We start from the raw sequence: 20,574 nt of genomic DNA, 5'->3' as shown, positions 1-20,574 counted from the left end.
ATGCAGACTGGGCAGGCTCAGTGAGTGACAGAAGATCTACTACAGGCTATTGCACATTTCTGGGAGGAAATCTTGTGACGAGTAAAAAGCAGACGGTTGTGGCCAGAAGCAGTGCTGAAGCCGAATATAGGGCCATGGTTCACACTACCTGTGAATTAGTGTGGCTGAGGAATCTCTTACAAGAAATTGGGTTTCACATGGATAAACCTATGAGATGGTATTGTGACAACCAAGCTGCACTCCATATCTCATCAAATCCTGTCTTTCATGAGAGACCAAAGCACATAGAGGTTGATTGCCACTTTGTGAGAGAGAAGGTTCTTGCTGGAGAGATAAATACAGAACATGTGGGCTCCAATGACTAGTGGGCAGATTTGTTTACAAAAGCTCTAAGCTCAGGGAAAGTGAACTATCTAAGTAACAAGTTGGGATTATATGACATATATTCTCCAACTTGAGGGGGAGTGTTAAGATGTGCCGAATAGGGGTAGTTTAGTCTTCTTCTGTTTATTAAGTAATTTGCTTATGTGGCAGTGTTATTAGAGTTACTCTACCCCACTTAATTTAGGGCATTTCTGTCTTTGTAAACATTATTAGAATCTAATATAGATTAAGGGGGTCGACTAGATGGGTTAACCATCAGATTTTCGACAAACCCTTCTTCTCTTCTTCTTCTTCTTCTTCTTCTTCTCTTCCTATTCGGACTACTGTAGTAGCAGTCGAAACAGTTTTCAACCCAAAAATACCAACAACATAGAAGAAAATGAGTAATCAACCTCGATGGAGATCTTTAATTGACCATCCACTTAATTCTTAAGTTATTTTCTTGAAAAAGCATTTAAGTTCTGAGTAGAAGAAGAAGAACCGAAGTGTTCCCAGACCTAGGTCGAATCTGTGTTCTCCATTTTTAGTTTAGGAAAAAAAAGAAGGGTCATGATTAGAGAGGAGTAGACTTAGAGAGCGGCGTCCTGCTCTGATACCATGTTTGTTCAGTAGCTTCAACAGTTCGAACTAGAAGAGAGTGAAGAGTAGAAGTAACAACAGTTGAACTTGGTAGCCTAAACCCTATCAATAGACTATAATATGGATTAGGGGTTTTAATTAAGTACAATGACCAAACTGCCCCCACTTAAGTATGGGACAAGAAGTCTAATTAGAACTACCACATAAGCACACAACTTAAAATTGTCTGAAAAGAATAATCTACCCCTCATTCGATTGAGTCTAATAGTAACAATGTCTCATTTACTTCTGATGGTTGTTTGACACAAGATCGACAAAATGGGGAGGTGAAGGGGAAGGGATGTAGACTAGGAAGACTTTTTGCTCTAGAATTTGAGAAGAATAAAACTGTGCCTGCTTCTACTTCATGTTTGATTTCTACTACTTCTAGCTTTGGATATGTTGATTGTAATAATGATTGGCATTTGTGGCATAAACGCCTGGGCCATTTTTTCTCTAAGAAACTTGATCAGTTGTTTTCTTCTGGCAGTTTACCTGTTTTTAATGTTTATCTTAAGAATGTGAATAAAGATTGCATCACTTGTGGCTTATGTAAGAGTCATATTTTGCCTTTCCTTCTCATTTTGAACATGCAACAGTACCTTTTCATTTAATATATAGTAATGTTTGGCCATCTCTAGTTGTCTCATGGATGGGTGTTAAGTATTTTGTAACCTTTATTGATGATTGCACTTGTTTCACTTGGGCTTATGTTCTTCGAAAGAAATCTAAAGTGTACACTGTATTTAAGCACCGTCACACATATGTTACTACCCAATTTAATGCATGAATTTGTGTGCTACGATTGGATTCAGGGGGAGAGTACATTGATGGGGGTTTTTAAAACTATTTAAAACAACATGGAATTCAACCTCAAAAGTCCTGTCCAGGCACCCCACAACAAAACGGGCTTGCAAAAAGGAAAAATGGGCATATCTTGAGTGTAGTCAGAACACTCCTACATGATTCCCATGTACCCTCCTGGTTCTGGGTGGAGGCGGCCAGCACTGTTGTGTATCTCATAAATTGTCTTCTGTCATCTGTTTTGAATAACTCTTCTCCATTTCAATCCCTCTTTCACAAATTCCCAGACCTATCCATGCTTAGAGTGTTTGGATGTGCTTGTTTTGTCCTTACACCCCATGAACGCCAAAGCTAGTTACACAAGCAGCTTTGTGTGCCTTTATGGGGTACAATTCTGAACATAAAAGTTATCTTTGTTATGACCCTTTGGTTCATTGTCTTCGAATCTCTTTAATGCAGTTTTTCTTGAAAGTGTATCATTTTTTGAACATATTGTGAAATTCCCAGCTCCTATTTCTTTGTTGCATAGTTTTGATTCTACAGGTACCTCGGATATTCCATTGTCACCTCCGCAACAGTTTCAGACCTACTTTAGGAAGCAACGGCCTTCTTCAGTCTCCATCCCCCCTGCCTTGCCTCTAGCTATTGATTCAGTCACTCCAGTTGTCTCAGTAAGTGTTCAAGATCTTCCTTCTTAACCCATTGCTTCTACTTTATGTCTTTCCTCTAGAATTTCTCGTCCACCTAACTGTTATGGTTATTCACCAGACCATAGCTCCTTTTCTACCATTTTATCTACCACAGACATTCCCAGATCTTACCAGTAGGCTGTAGCAGAATCAAACTGGAAAGATGCCATGGATTCTGCGCTACTTTATGGCTTTCCTCCAGAATTTCTCGTCCACCTAACCGTTATGGTTATTCACCAGACCATAGCTCATTTTCTACAATTTTATCTACGATAGACATTCCCAGATCTTACCAGTAGGCTGTAGCAGAACCACACTGGAAAGATGCTATGGATTCCGAGATTCGAGCTCTTCTTGAGAATGACAACTGGGACTTGGTCAAATCTCCACTTGAGACATCTCTCATAGGATACAAAGTTATGAGAGATGAGGAGATACAAAGCTATGAGCGATGGGTCTATTTTGTGAAACCAAAATCTTATGGAAGCCTAAACAGATACAACGCTAGGCTTGTTGCACACGGCTACAAACATGAATATGGGATAGACCATGAGGAGACCTTTGCTCCTGTATCTAAGATGACCATTGTACGACTATTAATGGCTATATCTGTAGTCAAACAATGGACAATTCATTAGATGAATGTCAGGAATGCTTTTCTCCATGGGGAGTTGAAAGAGACAGTCTACATGAAGCCTCATTTGGGATATTGTACAAACTCGCAGCTTGTTTGTTGTTTGAATAAGTCAATTTATAGCCTGAAGCAAGCTCCTAGGGCCTAGTTTGAGAATTTCAGATCTGTCATCACTGATGCTGGTTTTATCAAGGGTTCTTTTGATTATTCCTTGTTCACCTTAAGGCGGAAGCAGGGAGTAACGATATTACTCCTTTATGTTGATGATATACTCATTACAGGGGATGATGGCATAGAAGGAATTGATGAGCTACAACAATTACTTAATGAGTCATTTAAGATGAAGGATTTGGGCCTTTGACATACTTAGAATTTGAAGTGAGTAGAAACTCTCGGGGCTACTTTGTTATTCAGCAAAAGTATGCGGCTGATCTTGTTAAACTGGCAAATCTTAGTGATTCTGAGGTTGTGGACACCCCACTAGAACTGAACCTAAAACTTAGCAAAGATGATTGTTCTCCTCTTGAAGACCCACCCTTTATTGTCAGCTAGTGGGCAGTTTGACCTATCTCACCATGACTCGTCCAGATATATCTTATGCAGTTCAGACAGTAAGCTAGTTTGTGTCTTCCCCAAGACAACCTCATCTATCTGTAGTTCATCAGATCGAGTTGATCACTCAGTATTTAGCTATAATTCACATGTTGGGAAGATTTTACTAGTATATGTAAATGACATTGTTATCATCGGCAGTGATAGGTTGGGGATTGATAAGCTGAAGACCTTTCTACAGAAGCACTTTCAAACAAAGGACCTTGGTAAATTAAAATATTTCTTGGGGATAGAAGTAGCAAGGTCTAAGCGAGGTATTAACCTGTGTCAGAGGAAGTATGTTCTTGATTTGTTGGAGACAAAATTGTTCTGGAGTAGTGATGTGTGTGAAGAGTTCGAGGACCTTGGAAGGTACAGGAAGTTGGTGGGTAAGCTAAACTACCTAACCATTACTCGGATAGATATTTCATTTGCAATAAGTGTGGTGAGTTAGTTTATGCAAAATCCTCGAGTTCCACATTGGGATGCAATTCCAAGGATTGTACGGTATTTGAAGGGAGCTCCTGGCTTGTTGTACAAGAGTGGAGGAAATCTTGAAATAGAGGGATACACCAATGTTGATTGGGCTGGTTTTATATCTGACAGAAGGTCCACTATAGGTTATTATACCTTTCTTCGAGGTAATTTGGTGACATGGAAGAGTAAGAAGTAGGCAATGGTGGCAAGAAGCAGTGTAGAATCTGAATGCAGAGCCATGGCACATACAACTTGTGAACTAATGTAGTTAAGAAATCTTCTACAGGAAATGGGGGTACTCGATTGACATTCCTATGAAGCTTTACTATGACAACCAAGTTGCAATCCACATATCTTGTAATCCAGTTTTTTATGAGAGAACAAAACATATATAAGTTGATTGCCACTTTGTGAGAGAAGGTGCTTCGTGGAGTGATGGATATTGCGTATGTTAACACGGGAAGTCAATGGGTATACTTGTTCACCAAAGGGTTGAGTCAGGGAAGAGTGGACTACATCTGTAACAAGTTGGGACTATATGATATATACTCACCAGCTTGAGGGGGAGTGTTAGTGCCAATTGTGCAGGGGTAGTTTGGTCTTTTTATTTATGTTTGGTGTGAGGTGCAATGTTTAAGTTAAGTGAGGTGCCCCATACTTAGTAGGGGCATAACAAACATTTTGTTTTATTAAAGAAAATTATAAATATAACCTGGCTGACTAAGAGAGGATTTTTCTCTCTAGTTCCAACCAGTTTCTTCTCCTCTCTTCTCTTCTTTTCTTCTTCTTTCATCTTTTTCCTCTAACCTTCTTCTACTGCTATTTCTAATTGAATACTAGTGTGGATCTGAACTTTATTAGCACTCAAGTGATCATTGGGAGAACTGATGAAAGAATATGGGAATGGGATGAGTATAGAATTTTCTCAGTCAAGTCTTTCTATAACTTTGTTTCAAGGACGGGGGAGCATCAAATCCCGGTTAAGGTTGTTTGTTGCAAGCAATTTCTAACAAGTTAGCCTTCTTTGTCTGGACTGTCTATTAAAACAAAATTCTATCCAAATACAATCTGGTAATGAAGGATTTGTGGTTGGCCTCCACAAACTTCGTCTTTTGTGAATATCAAGAAGAATCAGTGAGTTATTTGCTGCTGCACTACAGATTATGTGTTGAGATATGGTCAATAGTCTGGATTCTATTCAAGGAGAAGAGCTTCTGGCCAGAACCAGTAACAGAATTTGTACAAGGATGGGCAATGGAATGAGAGTTGTCATGGAACATGACTCCTGTTGCAGTTTTCTGGTGCATTCGGCAGGAGTGGAAATGTGGAATGGAAGGATATTTAGATACAAAAGTAGCTCAACTGACTTGTTATTTCAGGAATTTTAGGAAACTTATTTTCGTGGCTTTCTATGAACAAGCTGTTTAAGCATAAGAATTATTATACTTTTTTCGTATATGATAATCATTTTGTAAAGGTGGGTTAGGGGCATGGGCAATTATTGTAAATCCCTATCTACAACAGCTCGTTGTACTTATTTTACTCTTTTAATGATATCATACTTTACATGTTCTCAAAAAAAAAAAAAAAGAACAAGCAAAAACAAGAACAAATGAACAATCTTACCACCTCACTATGGCTAGACATATAAGGCAATATTGCTGATAAAAAAAATACAAGGCAATATTATCTTGGGAGAAAACTCACCAACACCCTTATGATAATCCAATAAGGGAAAGTTGTCATTGGAACATGACTTCTGTGGCAGTTTTCTGGCGCATTCAGCAGGAGTGAAAATGAAGGGATAGGATATCCATTAGATCGACGCCCAAAGATTGCGGAATAAGGGGGCGAATTTTAAAAATTTTTCTCTCTCTTCAACTGGGAATCGAATTCCCTATTTAGAAAATCATATTTTCATGGATCATTCTTGAACCACAAACTGAACCAGATCTGAACCAAAAGGAGTAGGGAGAGATAATACCTGATACGGAGAAGTAGTATTTCCCAATGGAGGTGTTCACGCCTAAGGAAGGATCCAAAATCTGCTCCCACTGAAGATGGTGCTGTGCAGGGTGGAGCAGAATCAACAGTGTTCTTCCAAAAGAACTTGACCTTTCGCAAGAATCAACTGGATGGCTTGAGAATGCAACTCCCACCAATCTTTTCTCCAAAAGATTGGTATCAAGATCAAATCTTGATTTCTTCCAAGAACTGGAGACCGAATTGCTGGAGGCGGCGGCTACAGGAAGGAGGCGGCAAGAGAGTATTTGCAGGGTGCAGAATTCTCTCTTCTAGTAATCTCAGCTCTAAAGACAAGGATTTGTGGATTGCATTGCATGTCTAAAGGTTGCCGCCCCCTCCTCCTTTTATAGACTTAAAGGGATCAGCTCCTAATCCCATTAGGAGTTGCTAACCCAAATCATTGGATTAGAACTCCCTTTAAGTGATAAGGGATAACCCTTATCTTATCTGTAGATTAGATCAGCCATCTGTAGATTAGATTAGCCATCTCCTAATTTCATTTAGATCTTGGACTTTCTAAGTGGATAGGGTTTGGGCCCAATCCTATCAGCTGATCCATCTCAGAATTCGCCCCTTAAGTGACTAATCAAATTAGCTCAGTTTGAAATGGGCTTAAGGCCCATTTAAGGTTATGTATTCATTTAGCCTTCCAAACTGCTGCTACACATCAGCCACATGGGCTCGGCCCAGCCTTTGTTACAAGGCCTGGCCGAATACACTGTTATGGACAGTGCACCTCCTGAAACTCATCAGATGGGCTCTATGGGCCCAACACTTACCCTAAGGGGTCCTTGGGCCAAGCCACCTTGTAATACCTATGGACTGGGGGCGGATGCAAGATTAGCTCATCAGGTATTATCCTCAATGGTCTTACACTTAACCTCTCAGCCCATAATGATCATACACTGCTCGACAAACGAGGACCTCTCCCTTTTGCAAATCATTTCGAAACCATAATATATATACTTTTATATCTCATATAAAATATATTTTGCAAAAACAAATTTCAACGATTGAAATCGGCTACTGGCAGTCTTGGTTTCCATCAGTGAGAGTGCATCCCCGATCATTACCTTTGTCCGACAAAGGGGCTGTTTCTGTCACTATGATCACCCACTGAGATGAACTCTCGGACTGTCCCAACATACCCAGGTTTTGACCCCTGCTAAGGATCTCACTGATTGGTATATCAAAGACAACCCAATCCGACACCTAGTGCAGTATCTTAATCGAGTCTAGGGGTCAGGTGTAATTTTCCAGTTTTGCCTATCAATCTCCAAGGTTCAGGGCAATGCTAGAAATCTGGTCCAGTTCAAAGATTCAATTAATGCTACACTGTATGTGCTTAGGGTCTCACCCCGGTAGCTGAGACAAGCCACCCCAACCGACTTGGTGGCACCACAGTGTTAGTCTTGTCAGGATAGGTCTCCCCAGACTGACCCACTGGCTGTGAACATTTTAAACTAACACGAGTCTCATTAAGTATCCGGTTTAAGGGTATTACACATAAACATACCAAGGGAACATGAATCAAATATGCACTTTTATTCATTTACAATAAACTCATAAAGTACATCATTTTGATTGAAGCTAAGGGCATACAAAACTGTCTAACAGAAAATGTGGAATGCAAGGATCTTTAGATACAATAGTACCTCAATTGACTTATTATTTCAAGAATTTTTTGGAGTATGAGTATCAAAGTGGTAATCTTGAGTTTTCTTACTCTAAAAGTTTGGCTGACCCTAGATAGTATATATGTATATATATTGATGTAAAAACGTGGTGAATGAAATGTGATTGATATTAGAATGAATCATCTACATATTGTGTTTATGGAGCATGATTCCAATAAGCCTTATATCGTGATGCTATGCCCTTCTTGAGTGGTTTTGTTTTTTTTTTTCTTTTTTTCTATATGCTATATCTAATATTTCCAAAATCCAATAACATACCACAAGTTTTTCATCGAAAGAGTTTGCCCAACATCTATAAAAGACTGAAATTGATTAAGGCATTCTTTAGTTTGGACCAAAACTCAATTTTCAGCAAGGTGCCAACTGGCTGGTTGGTAAGGTCTCTTGCTGGTTGTAGTAGAGACTTGGGATTGAATCTTGCCTGCACTTGGGTTGGGGGGGGGGTTCTCGGTTTAGGGGATGGGCTACTTCCCGTTGTGTAGCCCCTTGGAGCAAAAAAAAAATCAAAAATTTCTTGTTTTGACCATTTTGTCCTTGTACATCCTCCAACTTGTCCCATTTTTGGTCACTAGATCACCTTGTGGATTGTGATACTTGGATACCTGTATGTGAATTAAGGTTACGCCTAGGACACCAGAATATCGAACCATGAATGAAGAAGGGCATGAGAGAAAAACATATTGGCTAGTGATTGTGAGGCCTCAATTCTTTACTGGAGGGGACACCAAAGGCCTCTGCCCTTTCATCCCTTGGATAGATAGAGAGGGAGGGCTGAGCTTTTGGTTTTTTCATGTTGTCAAAGAGTTGAACAATGCAATGGTTTTTTCGTGTTGTCAAAGAGTTGAACAATGAAAATAGATGGTGAATGCCAAAGTTAGGTTGGGTTAGGTCAAGTTAAGTTTAACCCTAACCCAACATGAGTTGTTAATCCCTCAACCCTAATACTGGCCGAACTTGATGAGTTTGGGCTGGGTTTGTGTTGATGCAACTTTGTTCATTTTTTTTTGCTAAAGTTATTTGTATGAATGATTTTCTTCACTTTGCTAAAAATGCAAGTTGGAAAGGGGACTCATTTTCATTGTTAACGATTAACACATTTAAATCTTTAAGATTTTTATTGTTGAGAAAAGAAGGGGAAGTTGGTCCATAATACTTGGTGGTTCTAGACTAAGCTTTAAGCTTTTTATTGTTGGAGGATGCTTGGAATCAATTATCATTCCTAAACTAATAACGTAATGGGGTTTTGTATTACTGTTATCTTTGGCATCATCTCAAGGAAGCAAGATTATTAGCTTTGAGCTTGAATTCTTCTATAATGGTTCCTAGATGAGCAAATATGTAATTAATGGTCATGTAGAGAGGGAGTGATTATAATTCCTTTACTAGCAGAGGGGCTCCTGCATTGTAGGGGCAAAACATGACGGTAAGTGGCTTGTCAAAGGTAAATTATTATATAGGAAAAAAATTACGAAAGGTAAATTCTTTTTAATTAAAAGTTTATTGGAAAAAAGATTTTTTAAAATAAATAAAAATTTATGGATAATAATATATTTAATTTAATCAAATTAAACAATAAATAAATAATCACGACCATTGGGCAATAGAGTGAAAGAGGGAGAGATGACATTTGTCATTGTATTTTTGTTTTATATAGTGGAATAATAATTAGTTATTTAATAAGTAAATAAATTTATAAAATAAATGAGATAAATAGACAATCAAGTGATAGTAAATATACATAAATATATGTTAGATAGCGTATGCCCTTATCTCCAATCAAATTGGTGTACTAGTTAATTATTGTAAATGACTAATATTACATAATTGATTCATGTTATATATGGTGTGTTTCTGTGTAATACCCTTGAATTGGACACTGATGAGACTCGTGTTAGTTTAGAATGTTCACAGCCGTTGGATAGACCTGGGGAGGTTTATCCTACCAAGGTTGACACTAATGTGCTACCAAGTTGGTTGGGGTGGCTTGTCTCAACTTTCAGGGTGAAACCTGAAGCACATATAGTGTGGGTTTACTTGAAACTTTGAACCGGACCATTTTCCAGTTATGCCTTGGACCTTGGATACAGATGGGCAAAATTGGAAAGTTACACCTGACCCCTAAGACTCGATTATGGTACTATACTAGGTATCAGATTGAGCCATCTTGGATATGCCAATTAGTAAGATCCTTGACCAGGTCAAAACTTGGGTATGTTGGGACAGTCCGAGAATTCACCTGAGTGGGTGATCATAGTGACAGGATCAACCCTTTTGTCGGACAAAGTGAATGATCGGGGAATGCACTGTTTCTGATGAAAACCTAAACTGCCGGTAGTTGATTTCAAACTTGTTGAAATTTGTTTTGCAAAATATATTTATATAAAGATATACTTATATGTTATGGTTTCACAAAATGTTTGCTAAAGGTTTTAATTCCCGGGATCCATGTGAGGAGAGTGCAACATTGTATCTTGTAGCCGAGGGAGAGGTCCTCTCTTGTCGGACAGTTTTTGATCATTATGGGTTGAGAGGTTAAGTATAAGACATTGAGGGCTTTTACCTGATGGGATAATCTCACATTTGCCCACAGTCCTTGGGCTTTCATAAGATGGTTGAACCCAAGGATCATTTAGTGTAAATGTTGGGCCCATTAAGAGCCCATATTGATGGACTCAGGGGTTCACTGTATTTAGCAGTGAATTTGGATAAAGAAACTCCTAATCAGATTAGGAGGTTAACTCTTTAAGGATTATATGAAAGGAGGAGGGCGAATTGGAAAAAGGTTACACAGTTTCACAATTTTCTGCATTTAGTTCTCTCTCCTAATGCTCTTGCCACCCTACCCTGTTCAATCTCCAGTTCTTGGAGTAATCAAGATTGGATCTTGATATTGATTCTTGCTGGAAGAATCAATCTTAAAGTTGTGCTCACATCCCTGCTTGATTCTTGTTGAAGAATTGGGGTTCTTGTTGAAGAATCTCTCTGTTGATCCTATCTCACTCTAAGCTATGCCATCTTCAGTGGAGGAAGGATTTGGTAACCTCTTTGGGCATGAACACTTACATTGGGAGGAGCTTTTTTGCGTGGATTCCGTATCAGGTATTCCTCTCCCTAATCTTGGTTTCAGATTTGGTTTGGTTTGTTTCAAGAACAAATTTTGAAAAATGCAGTTTTTCTAAATCAGGGAATAGGATTTCCAGAAGGGAGAAAGAAATATTTGAAAATTTGCCCATCCACCCTGCATGGTTTGGCTATCCATATGATGAATCTCCCTTCCCTTTAATATATACACGATTCTCTGTCTTACTTTTCTAGCAAAAATAATTATTAACTAATTAAATAATTTATTAAAATAAGTAAATAAATAAATAAAACTTTATGTATTATCAACACAAGATTGGTAAAGGCTATCTCAAATTATTTAATTAAGTAGTTTAGCGCTGTTAATGGGTCGGACTGAACTATTGAGCTATCGAGCCCTTGAATGGGCTTAGCCCGGTTCGTGGCCCAACCTGGCCTAAGACTTCGTCCGCGGATCAATGCAGCCCATAGCACGACATGGGTCCGTGCGAGCTTGGGTTAAAATAAAATTTTAAGATCTTTAATTTTTTGTCTATTATTTTAATTTATGTTAAAATTTCATTATTTTTTTCATAATTTTTGAAAAACATGGCTTAGTCTAGTTCATGGCCCGGCCAAGCCTAAGTCTTGGCCTGTGGCACGGCACGGGCTTGCGCGAGCTTGGGTCGTATATTATATACAATAATTATATCATATATTAAAATATAATTTTATTTTCAATTTTGTAATATTATTTTATATATAAACAATTGTACACATCAAAATTCATATAAAATAAAATTTTAAGATCCTATTTAATTTTTTATCTATCTTTTAATTTATAAAAACATGGCTTAGCTTGGTTCGTGGTCTAATAATAATTATATAATAAATTTATATAATTTTATTTTCAATTGTATACATCAAAGTTCATATAAAATAAAAGTTTAATATTTTTTTTTATTTTTTGTCTATTTAAATTATTTTATGTTATTTTTTATTATTTTTTCAAAAATTTTAAAAAACATGGCTTAGCTCTGTTTGTGGCCTGACCTAGCCTAAGACTTGGCTTGTAGCATGACATAGGCCTACATGGGCTTAGGCCAACCCCCTAAAGTATCCCAAGGGAGGGAAACACGACCCGATTGTAAATAAAATGAGTGGTAAAGACAATGTTGAACAAATATGAAAAAGGTAGAAGTTTAGTGGCATCGTTGTAAATAGTTAGTAGTGGCACAATTGTAAATAATTACATGTTTAGTATCAAAAATGAAAGAGGAATGGAGAAAGGACAAGTTATGATTGTTTTTTTGTTTTATTCAATGGCATCATCGTAATTAATTATTTTGTAATGGTAATGATTAAAGGCATGAAAAGGGAAGGATTAAGATTGTAAAGAGACTAGGCCGAATGGGCCCTAATAGCCTCTCGTGTGATATCCTTTATTTTATCTTTTATTTTATGTTGATGGGCCTCACTTAATGGGCCTGTTATTTGTTCTTGTTTTATTTTCTATATGTAACTGCCAAGCTGGCCGCCCACTTAAGGGTATACTTGTCATCATCAAATTTTTAGAGATTAATAAAATAGGGTTAGAGGAGAAGGGTGAATTATTCGATGACTTCTTCTCTTATCTCTTCTCTTCGCCATCTTACTCTCTTATACAGTTATTCAGACCTGTTCTATTATGCTAATCACTAAGTTTTAATCTTGATATTATAGGACTGATTTACATCTTGGTATCAAAGCCGGGTTAAGTTCCTCTTCCTTTTTTCCTTTGTTCCTGTACACTCTAAAATCAAGAGAGTGCATGGAGAGATAGGTTCTCTATAGCATAGAGAATCAGTTGCCTAGTTGGTAGAAGGGTTTGGAGAGTTTAGTTTTGGCTAGATTTTGCCAAGAAGTGATGTTGTTCTGCTGCTGCCCAAAACCCTAGCCGACTAGAGATTTTCGAGGTTACCAGGAAGGGTGAAGCTTGGGTGTGGCGCTCTGTGCTTTGAAGGTGTCTTGTGACTGCTAAAGGAGGGTGGTTTAGGTTTGGAAGAGTTTGGGTTAGTCTGGTAGGTGCGGAAGTGTCTTCTCTCTTCCTCCCATCTGTTGGACGGAGCAAAACCCTAGTTTTTCATGCACCCAAGTTTTGGTTTGACTTCAAGTAAGTTTACATAGTCAAAATTTTTTGTTCTTTCATTTCCGTTTGATTAATGGAGGCATATGGAAGTGAGTTCAAGCAGGTGCCAGTTTCTGGACCTGCTTCAGTATATTCCGTTTTGACTGGTGTTACCACAATTAAGCTAGATGGGACGAACTATCTTGCTTGGGCACAGTCTATAAAAATCTATGTTTGTAGTAGAGGAAAACTCGGGTATCTCACAGGCAGCAAGGTGAAACCCGAAGAGACAGACCTGAATTTGAAAGATGGATGCAAGAGAACTATGTTGTTATAGGATGGTTAGTCAACTCTATGCAACCCCATATAAGCCAACACTATCTCTAGATGTCTTCGGCTAAGGAGATATGGGACAGTGTAATTGAGACCTATTCACAGAAACTGAATGTAGCCAGAGCATACAAATTGAAAAGTGATGTGAAGAAGTTGGCGGGAATGAAGCTGGATTTTGAGAAGTATGGGAGGCTCCTAATTCACCTAGAAGCTACGATTTCTTTGACACTCACCCTTTCAACAATACACCATCTTCATCGGCTTTTGCTCACTCAGGTACACGTGCTTCTGCGAATCATGCTTTTGCTTCAGGTAATCATAAAATCCCTTGGATTATTGATTCCGGTGCATCAGACCATATGACCAGCCTATGTAACATGTTTTGCTCATATCACCTTCTCTCTGGGAAAGAGAAAATATCCCTTGCCGATGGGTGTCTTGCCCCCATCTCTGGTAAAGGTGATATAAAGACCTCTGACACCTTGTTTTTATCTTCTGTTCTTCATGTCCCTAAGCTTAACACAAACCTCTTATCTGTTAGTAGCTTAACAAAGTCAATGAATTGCAGCATAACTTTCTTTCTCACTCATTGTGTTTTTCAGGACTTGCACTCTCAGAAAATGATTGGGAGTGGCCATGAGGCGAACGGAATATACTTGCTAGGCACACCAGATCATGCTTTGGGACCACCTAATGGAGTTGCCTTAGAGTCTGTTGTGTCAGAGTCTGTTAACAAAATTTTATTATGTCATTTTCGGTTTGGTCACTTGTCATTTTCCGCTTTGAGTCATCTGTTCCTAGATATGTTTAAAGGAGTGTCTTTATCGAGTCTTCATTGTGAATCATGTGATCTGGCAAAGCATTGTAGACATTCCTATTCAATTAGCAATAAGAGATCATTTTCTCCTTTCCATATTGTTCACTCTGATGTGTGGGGGCCATATCACATGCCAACCATGGTGGGTTACAGGTACTTTATCCTTTTTATTGATGATTATTCACGTTACACTTGGTTATCTCATGAAATCTAGGGATGAAGTACCAACTATTGTGAAAAATTTTCATGTACTCATCCTCACCCAGTTTAATACCCGTATCAAAATATTCCGCTCTGACAATGCTAAGGATTATTTTGAGAGAACCCTTTCCACCTATCTTGAAACTTTTGGGGTTATTCATCAAAGTTCTTGTTCCTACACTCGACAACAAAATGGGGTGGAGGAAAGAAAGAATAGGCATGTGGTTGAGGTTGCCAGATCCCTCTTATTTGCATCCCATGTTCCTATAAAGTTTTGCGGAGATGCTGTTCTTACTGCTACCTTTCTGATCAACCGTATGCCCTTCCGGGTCCTTGGCTTTAAAACCCCTTTTAGTCTTCTCTTCCCGGATGAGGATCTCTTTTCTCTTCCTCTCCGTGTGTTTGGGTGTACTTGCTATGTGCATATTCATAGTCACCAAAGGCACACACTCATAAGTGTGTGTTTCTGGGATATGCTTCCACACAGAAAGGGTTATTGCTGTTTTTGATCCAGTTCGTGGCACCCACTTTGTATCTCGGGATGTCACCTTTGTAGAGTTGACTCCTTTCTTTAGTATTCCTCCTGAGGGGAAGAAATCTGATTGGTACTTTGCTATGTCTCTAGCTATTCCTCTTCTTATCCCTTGTGAGTCCGATCATGGGGTGTCCACCTCTTCCACTAGACCTACCCCTGATGTCCCTCTTGCTTCTACTCCTGCTCTCCAAAGGTGGTACCAAAGGCAGAGATTCAGACATGTGCAGGTTGTTTCCACTCTTTCAGAAGAGCATCTTGCCACTCCCATCATTCCTGAGGAAACAGGTCAGCACTCTACTGACCCATCTCTGACTGTTCCAGACCTTGACCTTCCTATTGCTTTTCGCAAGGGCAAGCGGAAGTGTACAACCCATTGTATGTCCAAACACTTATCTTACAGCCTTCTCTCCCCTTCCTACTACTCTTTTCTTGCCTCTGTTTTTCCCATGTGATACCCAGGTCTGTACCAGAAGCTTTATCTCAAGATGAATGGAGGGATGCTATGATGACCGAACTTGATGCATTGCATAAGAATCATACCTGTGATATTGTGGACTTGTCGGAAGGGAAGGAACCAGTGGGTTGTAAATGGGTGTTTACTATTAAATATCACTTTGAAGGATCTGTTGAGAGGTTTAAGGCTAGGTTGGTTGCTAAGGGTTACACCCAAGTGTATGGCATTGACTATCTTGAGACATTTGCTCCTGTGGCTAAGATGACTTCAGTCAGGGTTTTACTTTCTCTAGCAGCTACTTTTGATTGGCCCCTATACCAGTTTGATGTTAAAAATGCCTTCTTGAATGGAGAACTGCATGAAGAGGTCTAAATGTCTCTACCTCTAGGAGTGTATGGGAAAGAAATGAAAGGCAAGGTGTGTAAACTACACAAATCTATTTATGGTTTCAAACAAACTCCTCGGGCTTGGTTTGAGAGATTTCGGGCTGCTCTTGTCTCCTTTGGCTACATTCAAACACAATTTGATCATACACTGTTCTTGAAGAGAAATGACTCTTTAGTGACCTTCTTGATTGTTTATGTTGATGATATTGTGGTCATGGGTAATGAGATTGAAGAGGCCAGTAAACTAAAAGCATTTCTCAACTCTAAATTTGAAATCAAAGATTTGGGAGATCTTCGGTATTTCTTGGGCATTGAAGTTGCTTGATCTGAAGATGGTATATTCATATCTCAACGCAAATATGTCCTTGATCTTCTTGCTGAAACTGGTAAACTTGGAGCTAAACCCATCTCCACTCCCATTGATCCTAATCATAAACTTTCTGCCACAGATGGTGAACCTTTGTTTGATAAGGGAGTGTTTTAGAGACTGTTTGGGATGTTGTTATACCTTTGCATGACTCGGCCAGATATTTCCTATGCAGTAAGTGCTATCAATCAGTTTATGCAATCTCCTAGAATTACTCATCTAGCTGCTGCAAAGAGGGTTCTATGCTACTTGAAAGGTACTCTAGGGAAAGGTATTCTATTTGCTAAGCATGGTCACATGAATCTGGAAGCCTTTACTGATGCAGATTGGGCATGATGTATTGATGACAGAAGGTCCACCTCTGGTTATTGTGCTCTGGTTGCTGGGAATATTGTGTCTTAGAGGAGTAAGAAACAATTAGTAGTTTCTAGATCCTCAGCTAAAGTAGGTTATAGGGCAATGGCTCATGGTGTGTCAGAATTACTATGGCTATGATCCCTTCTAGAGGAATTGGGGGTGGACTATGAGAAACTGATGATGCTCTATTGTGACAACCAAGCTGCTATCAACATTGCACATAGTCCTGTTCAACATGATAGAACTAAGCACATTGAGGTTGATAGGCATTTCATAAGGGAAAGAGTATCTTCAGGAGAAGTTTGTTTACCATTTATCACATCAGAAGAGCAACTGACTGATATCTTGACCAAGGGAGTTCCCAGGGGGAAATTGACACACTATTATAAGCAAGCTGGGCATGATTGACATTTATGCTCAGCATGAGGGGGAGTGCAAAGAGACTGGGCCGAATGGGCCCTAACAGGCTCTCGTGTGGTATCCTTTATTTTATCTTTTATTTTATGTTGATGGGCCTCAATTAATGGGCCTGTTATTTGTTTTTGTTTTATTTTCTTTGTGTAACTGCCAAGCTGGCCGCCCACTTAAGGGTATACTTGTCATCATCAAATTTTTAGAGATTAATAAAATAGGGTTAGAGGAGAAGGGTGAATTATTCGACTTCTTCTTCTCTTACCTCTTCTCTTCGCCATCTTCCTCTCTTATACTGTTATTCAGACCTATTCTATTCTGCTAATCACTAAGTTTTAATCTTGATATTAGAGGACTGATTTACATATAAGATTATAAGATTTCATTTAGGTTATATAAAAAAGATTCCATTTGGCAAATGCACAGCAATTGGCCGTACAACCTTTTGCTTTTAGGTTATATATATAGATTGGGGTTTATAGCTCTGAGTTTAGAACTGAAGTTTTTATATGCTGGAGATTCTCATTCTAGGGGTGATAGCAGTGTTACGCTCTAATCTATTAGTAGGTAGGGTTTATTGGCTCCATGGTTTGCAATTTTAGTGAAAATTTCACTCTTTTGTGGTGGTTGTGCTTGGTTGTCAATTGACATAAAACTTTTAGCAATCTAATAAGAATATGAATCCTAAATTATTTTGTGCAATGCTAGAGAATTCTTCAGGTGTTGATGTGCTGCACCCAGGTGCAGTGATAAAGTGGCAAGGATTCACCACTAAGGTGCTCTCCTTGCCTTGGTGATGCCCAGTTGCAGTGACGAGTAAAGGTTTATGTTACCTTAATGGACAAGAGCAGGTAAAGAAGTTGGTCCAAGAGGTAGAGTTATGATAATGTCTCTATGGAAGTCATTTTTGGGAAGATAGGGCTTGCAATCTATAGTTATGATAATGTCTCTATGTTACCTTATTGGATGCTTTATATTTTAGTGTAAATTCCTTATCCAATACCTTGTCTAGTCTTGTCTTTGTCATATCCGGGCAATATAGGATTTGAGTAGCTATACTGAAGTAATTAGGAACATATATGAAGGGGCAGTAGATGGTGTAGGAGGATGGACATCTGACCCGGCTGGCCTGGTCTGGTCTAAATAATCAATCCAAACGGGTAATGTATATGGCTGACAGCGGGCCACTCATGATGAGTTGGAAAAATTATTGGAAAATTCCAGAAAGAGAGAAAAATATATAAGTAGGGATCCATGTCCGAGGGAGGGGACCCATGACCCAAACATTCTCTCTCTTCCTCTCCCTCTCTCAATCTTTCACTCAGATCACCAATGTTCATCAGGAACCTGGTCCCTCTCCAGAGGGTATGTTGTGTCACCTCTTTGAGGGTTAGTTCATTTTCTTCTATCTAGATCCAATTGCCCTTTCCTTCAACTTTTGGAGTACTCCAACCATCGCCAATCCATGCCCTTATAGATGGTGTAAAAAAATAAGAAGAGGAATTAGAGAATTTACAATCGTAATGGTTCAGTATATAATTTTGAAAATCATTTTTATTTTATAGACTGCATTTCCATTTTTCAATTTTTAAGAATTAGTCTTGGCCTGTCTCGATTGTACCAATAACACTGCATCTTCATTGGATCCCCTTTGCAGCACAGTCTGGCATGTCTTTTACAAGCTATTCTGCACCAATCTGGTCTTGAAGCTTCTTTGTTGTATTCAAAGTTTTGGTACCACAGTACCTCCAGCTTATCTTGTTTAGGACAGTATATTAACCTGTCAAATTGTATACCATGTATGGATTTGTATATTTTAGAAGAATTTAGTACATGATTTTCTCGATATAATTGCTTTTGGGAGTGTTTGATAACAATTAATTCATATTTTCTGTTTCTACTTCTAGTTTAAGCTAAAGGTGCTTGCAAGTTGAGATAATTGTTGTCTTGTCTCTGGTAGAACAGTCATGTAGAGCTGAACCATATGATACATATCATCATCATCTTCTTCATTGTCACCATCATTATCCATGCCTTATCCCAACTATATGATACATTTAACATGTGTAATTAACATTTTGAGTCTTCCTTATAGGGCACTAAAGGGTTTGCCTTTCTGAAATGCTTGACAGGTTGAAATTTTTGAGCCTAAGATTAGAAGTTTGGATGTATTTCAACTCCAATGCAAACTAAAGGACATCTATTTTCCATACATTCAGGTTTTCTACTTAGATTTACTGTTGAAGATAATTTGATTTATTAGTTTGAATTGTTATGAGGCTATTTTTACAAGTCAAGCGTCTAGAAGTGTTATGGGCAGACCAGTAAGGACATGGGTTGTAGTGGTGTGAAATGATTTGGGGGCTCACAATTTAACAATGGATATGACACTGAGTAGAGTGGAATGGGGGAACTAAGGTTCAAAAGTATCAATGCACATAATGCTCAAGAATTGAGTATTGAGCATGCAACCTGATTGATACTCATCATATTGCTACTTTTTTATGTTTGTCCTTTCGCTGACATGTACTTTAAAGTAGTACTTATCATTTGAAACTTTTGAACCCATCTAACACTTAATATTCCACATATCAAAGACCTTGAAAATTGACATTATTGTATGACACAAACCAAAGAAATGTGCCCAACAATTCTAAGGCTTTGGTTCTTATTCAGCACAATTGTGGAGAAGATTCTGTCTAGGAGCTAGAATAAGTCTTGAAGTTTAAGAAACAGTTGTGTTAGAAGTGTGTTAGTAGAGTGTTTTACAGCGTGGTAGTTTTAGTTATATAGTTATTACTTGTTAGGAGTCATTGTTTTCTGTTTTCTGTTAGTACTCCTAAGCCAAGTATGAGTAGGATTTTTTATTAGGACAACCAGTTGCTATTTTGTGTTATAAATATGGGTATATTGTTTTTTCCTTTTCAGTCTGTATCTCCTTTTGTTTGTGATCTTAACCCTGGGTCCTCCTCCAGCTGATGTCCAATTGCCATTTGACTGCTAGCTGTCCTTGTGTCCTTGAGACTGAAGCAAAGTCTTCAAGACAGGAAGTTAGTAAGGACTCTGGTGAGGCAAAAATATTAGATCTAGTCTTCAGTAATCTGTCTGATTTACTATAAGAGGAGGAAAAGTGATGTAGGGGAGAAGAAGACATTAGCAGCCTACGACAGGAAACCACAGAACTAGAAAAAGAGAAAGGATTGACTCATGGGGAAGAGACACCATCTGAACCTGAGAATGTTAAGGTGTACTCAAGAACAAAAAAGTGTAGGGCAGAAGGAAAAAAGACTTGAAGTGGAGAAATTGGCTACAGAGATCTCTTATGATAAGGGAGACGATAAGAGGAGGGGGGAAAAAGGAAAGCGAGATAAGAGGGAGGAGAGTGTTAGGGTCCTTGACAAGTTAAAGAGTGCTGATCATTAGTTGGAATGTGCAGGGTTTAGGGAGTGCAAAGAAGAGAAGATTAATTAGGAGTGTACTACAAAAAAAGAAGTCAAATGTGATTTTAATCCAAGAAACCAAACTCTTGGAGATAGAAGATGGATTCGAAGCATTTGGGGAGCTAGAGGAAGTTGGGCTTTCTCACCTTCTTGGGGAGCTTCAGGGGGTATACTAATGATGTGGAAA

At 38.6% G+C, this 20,574-nt stretch overlaps 1 protein-coding gene across 10 annotated transcripts in view; it reads left to right on the top strand.

The window, feature by feature from the left end:
* Window positions 1-20,574, top strand: part of GMI1 (gamma-irradiation and mitomycin c induced 1) — a 123,795-nt gene that overhangs the window by 20,514 nt on the left and 82,707 nt on the right. For 8 of the 10 annotated variants that reach the window (XM_088963168.1, XM_088963163.1, XM_088963166.1 and 5 more), the window contains one exon: window positions 19,080-19,166. The exons of the other annotated variants lie outside the window; for them this stretch is intronic. In XM_088963168.1, coding sequence (XP_088819294.1) covers window positions 19,080-19,166 — 87 coding nt within the window. The remainder of the gene's footprint in view (window positions 1-19,079; window positions 19,167-20,574) is intronic. 10 annotated transcript variants of the gene reach the window in all.

This window comes from Nelumbo lutea, chromosome 1 (assembly GCF_056320005.1).
Source record: "Nelumbo lutea isolate HS-2025 chromosome 1, American lotus-T2T, whole genome shotgun sequence".
NCBI classification, from domain to species: Eukaryota; Viridiplantae; Streptophyta; class Magnoliopsida; order Proteales; family Nelumbonaceae; genus Nelumbo; species Nelumbo lutea.
This window is presented reverse-complemented; position numbering and strand designations above follow the sequence as displayed.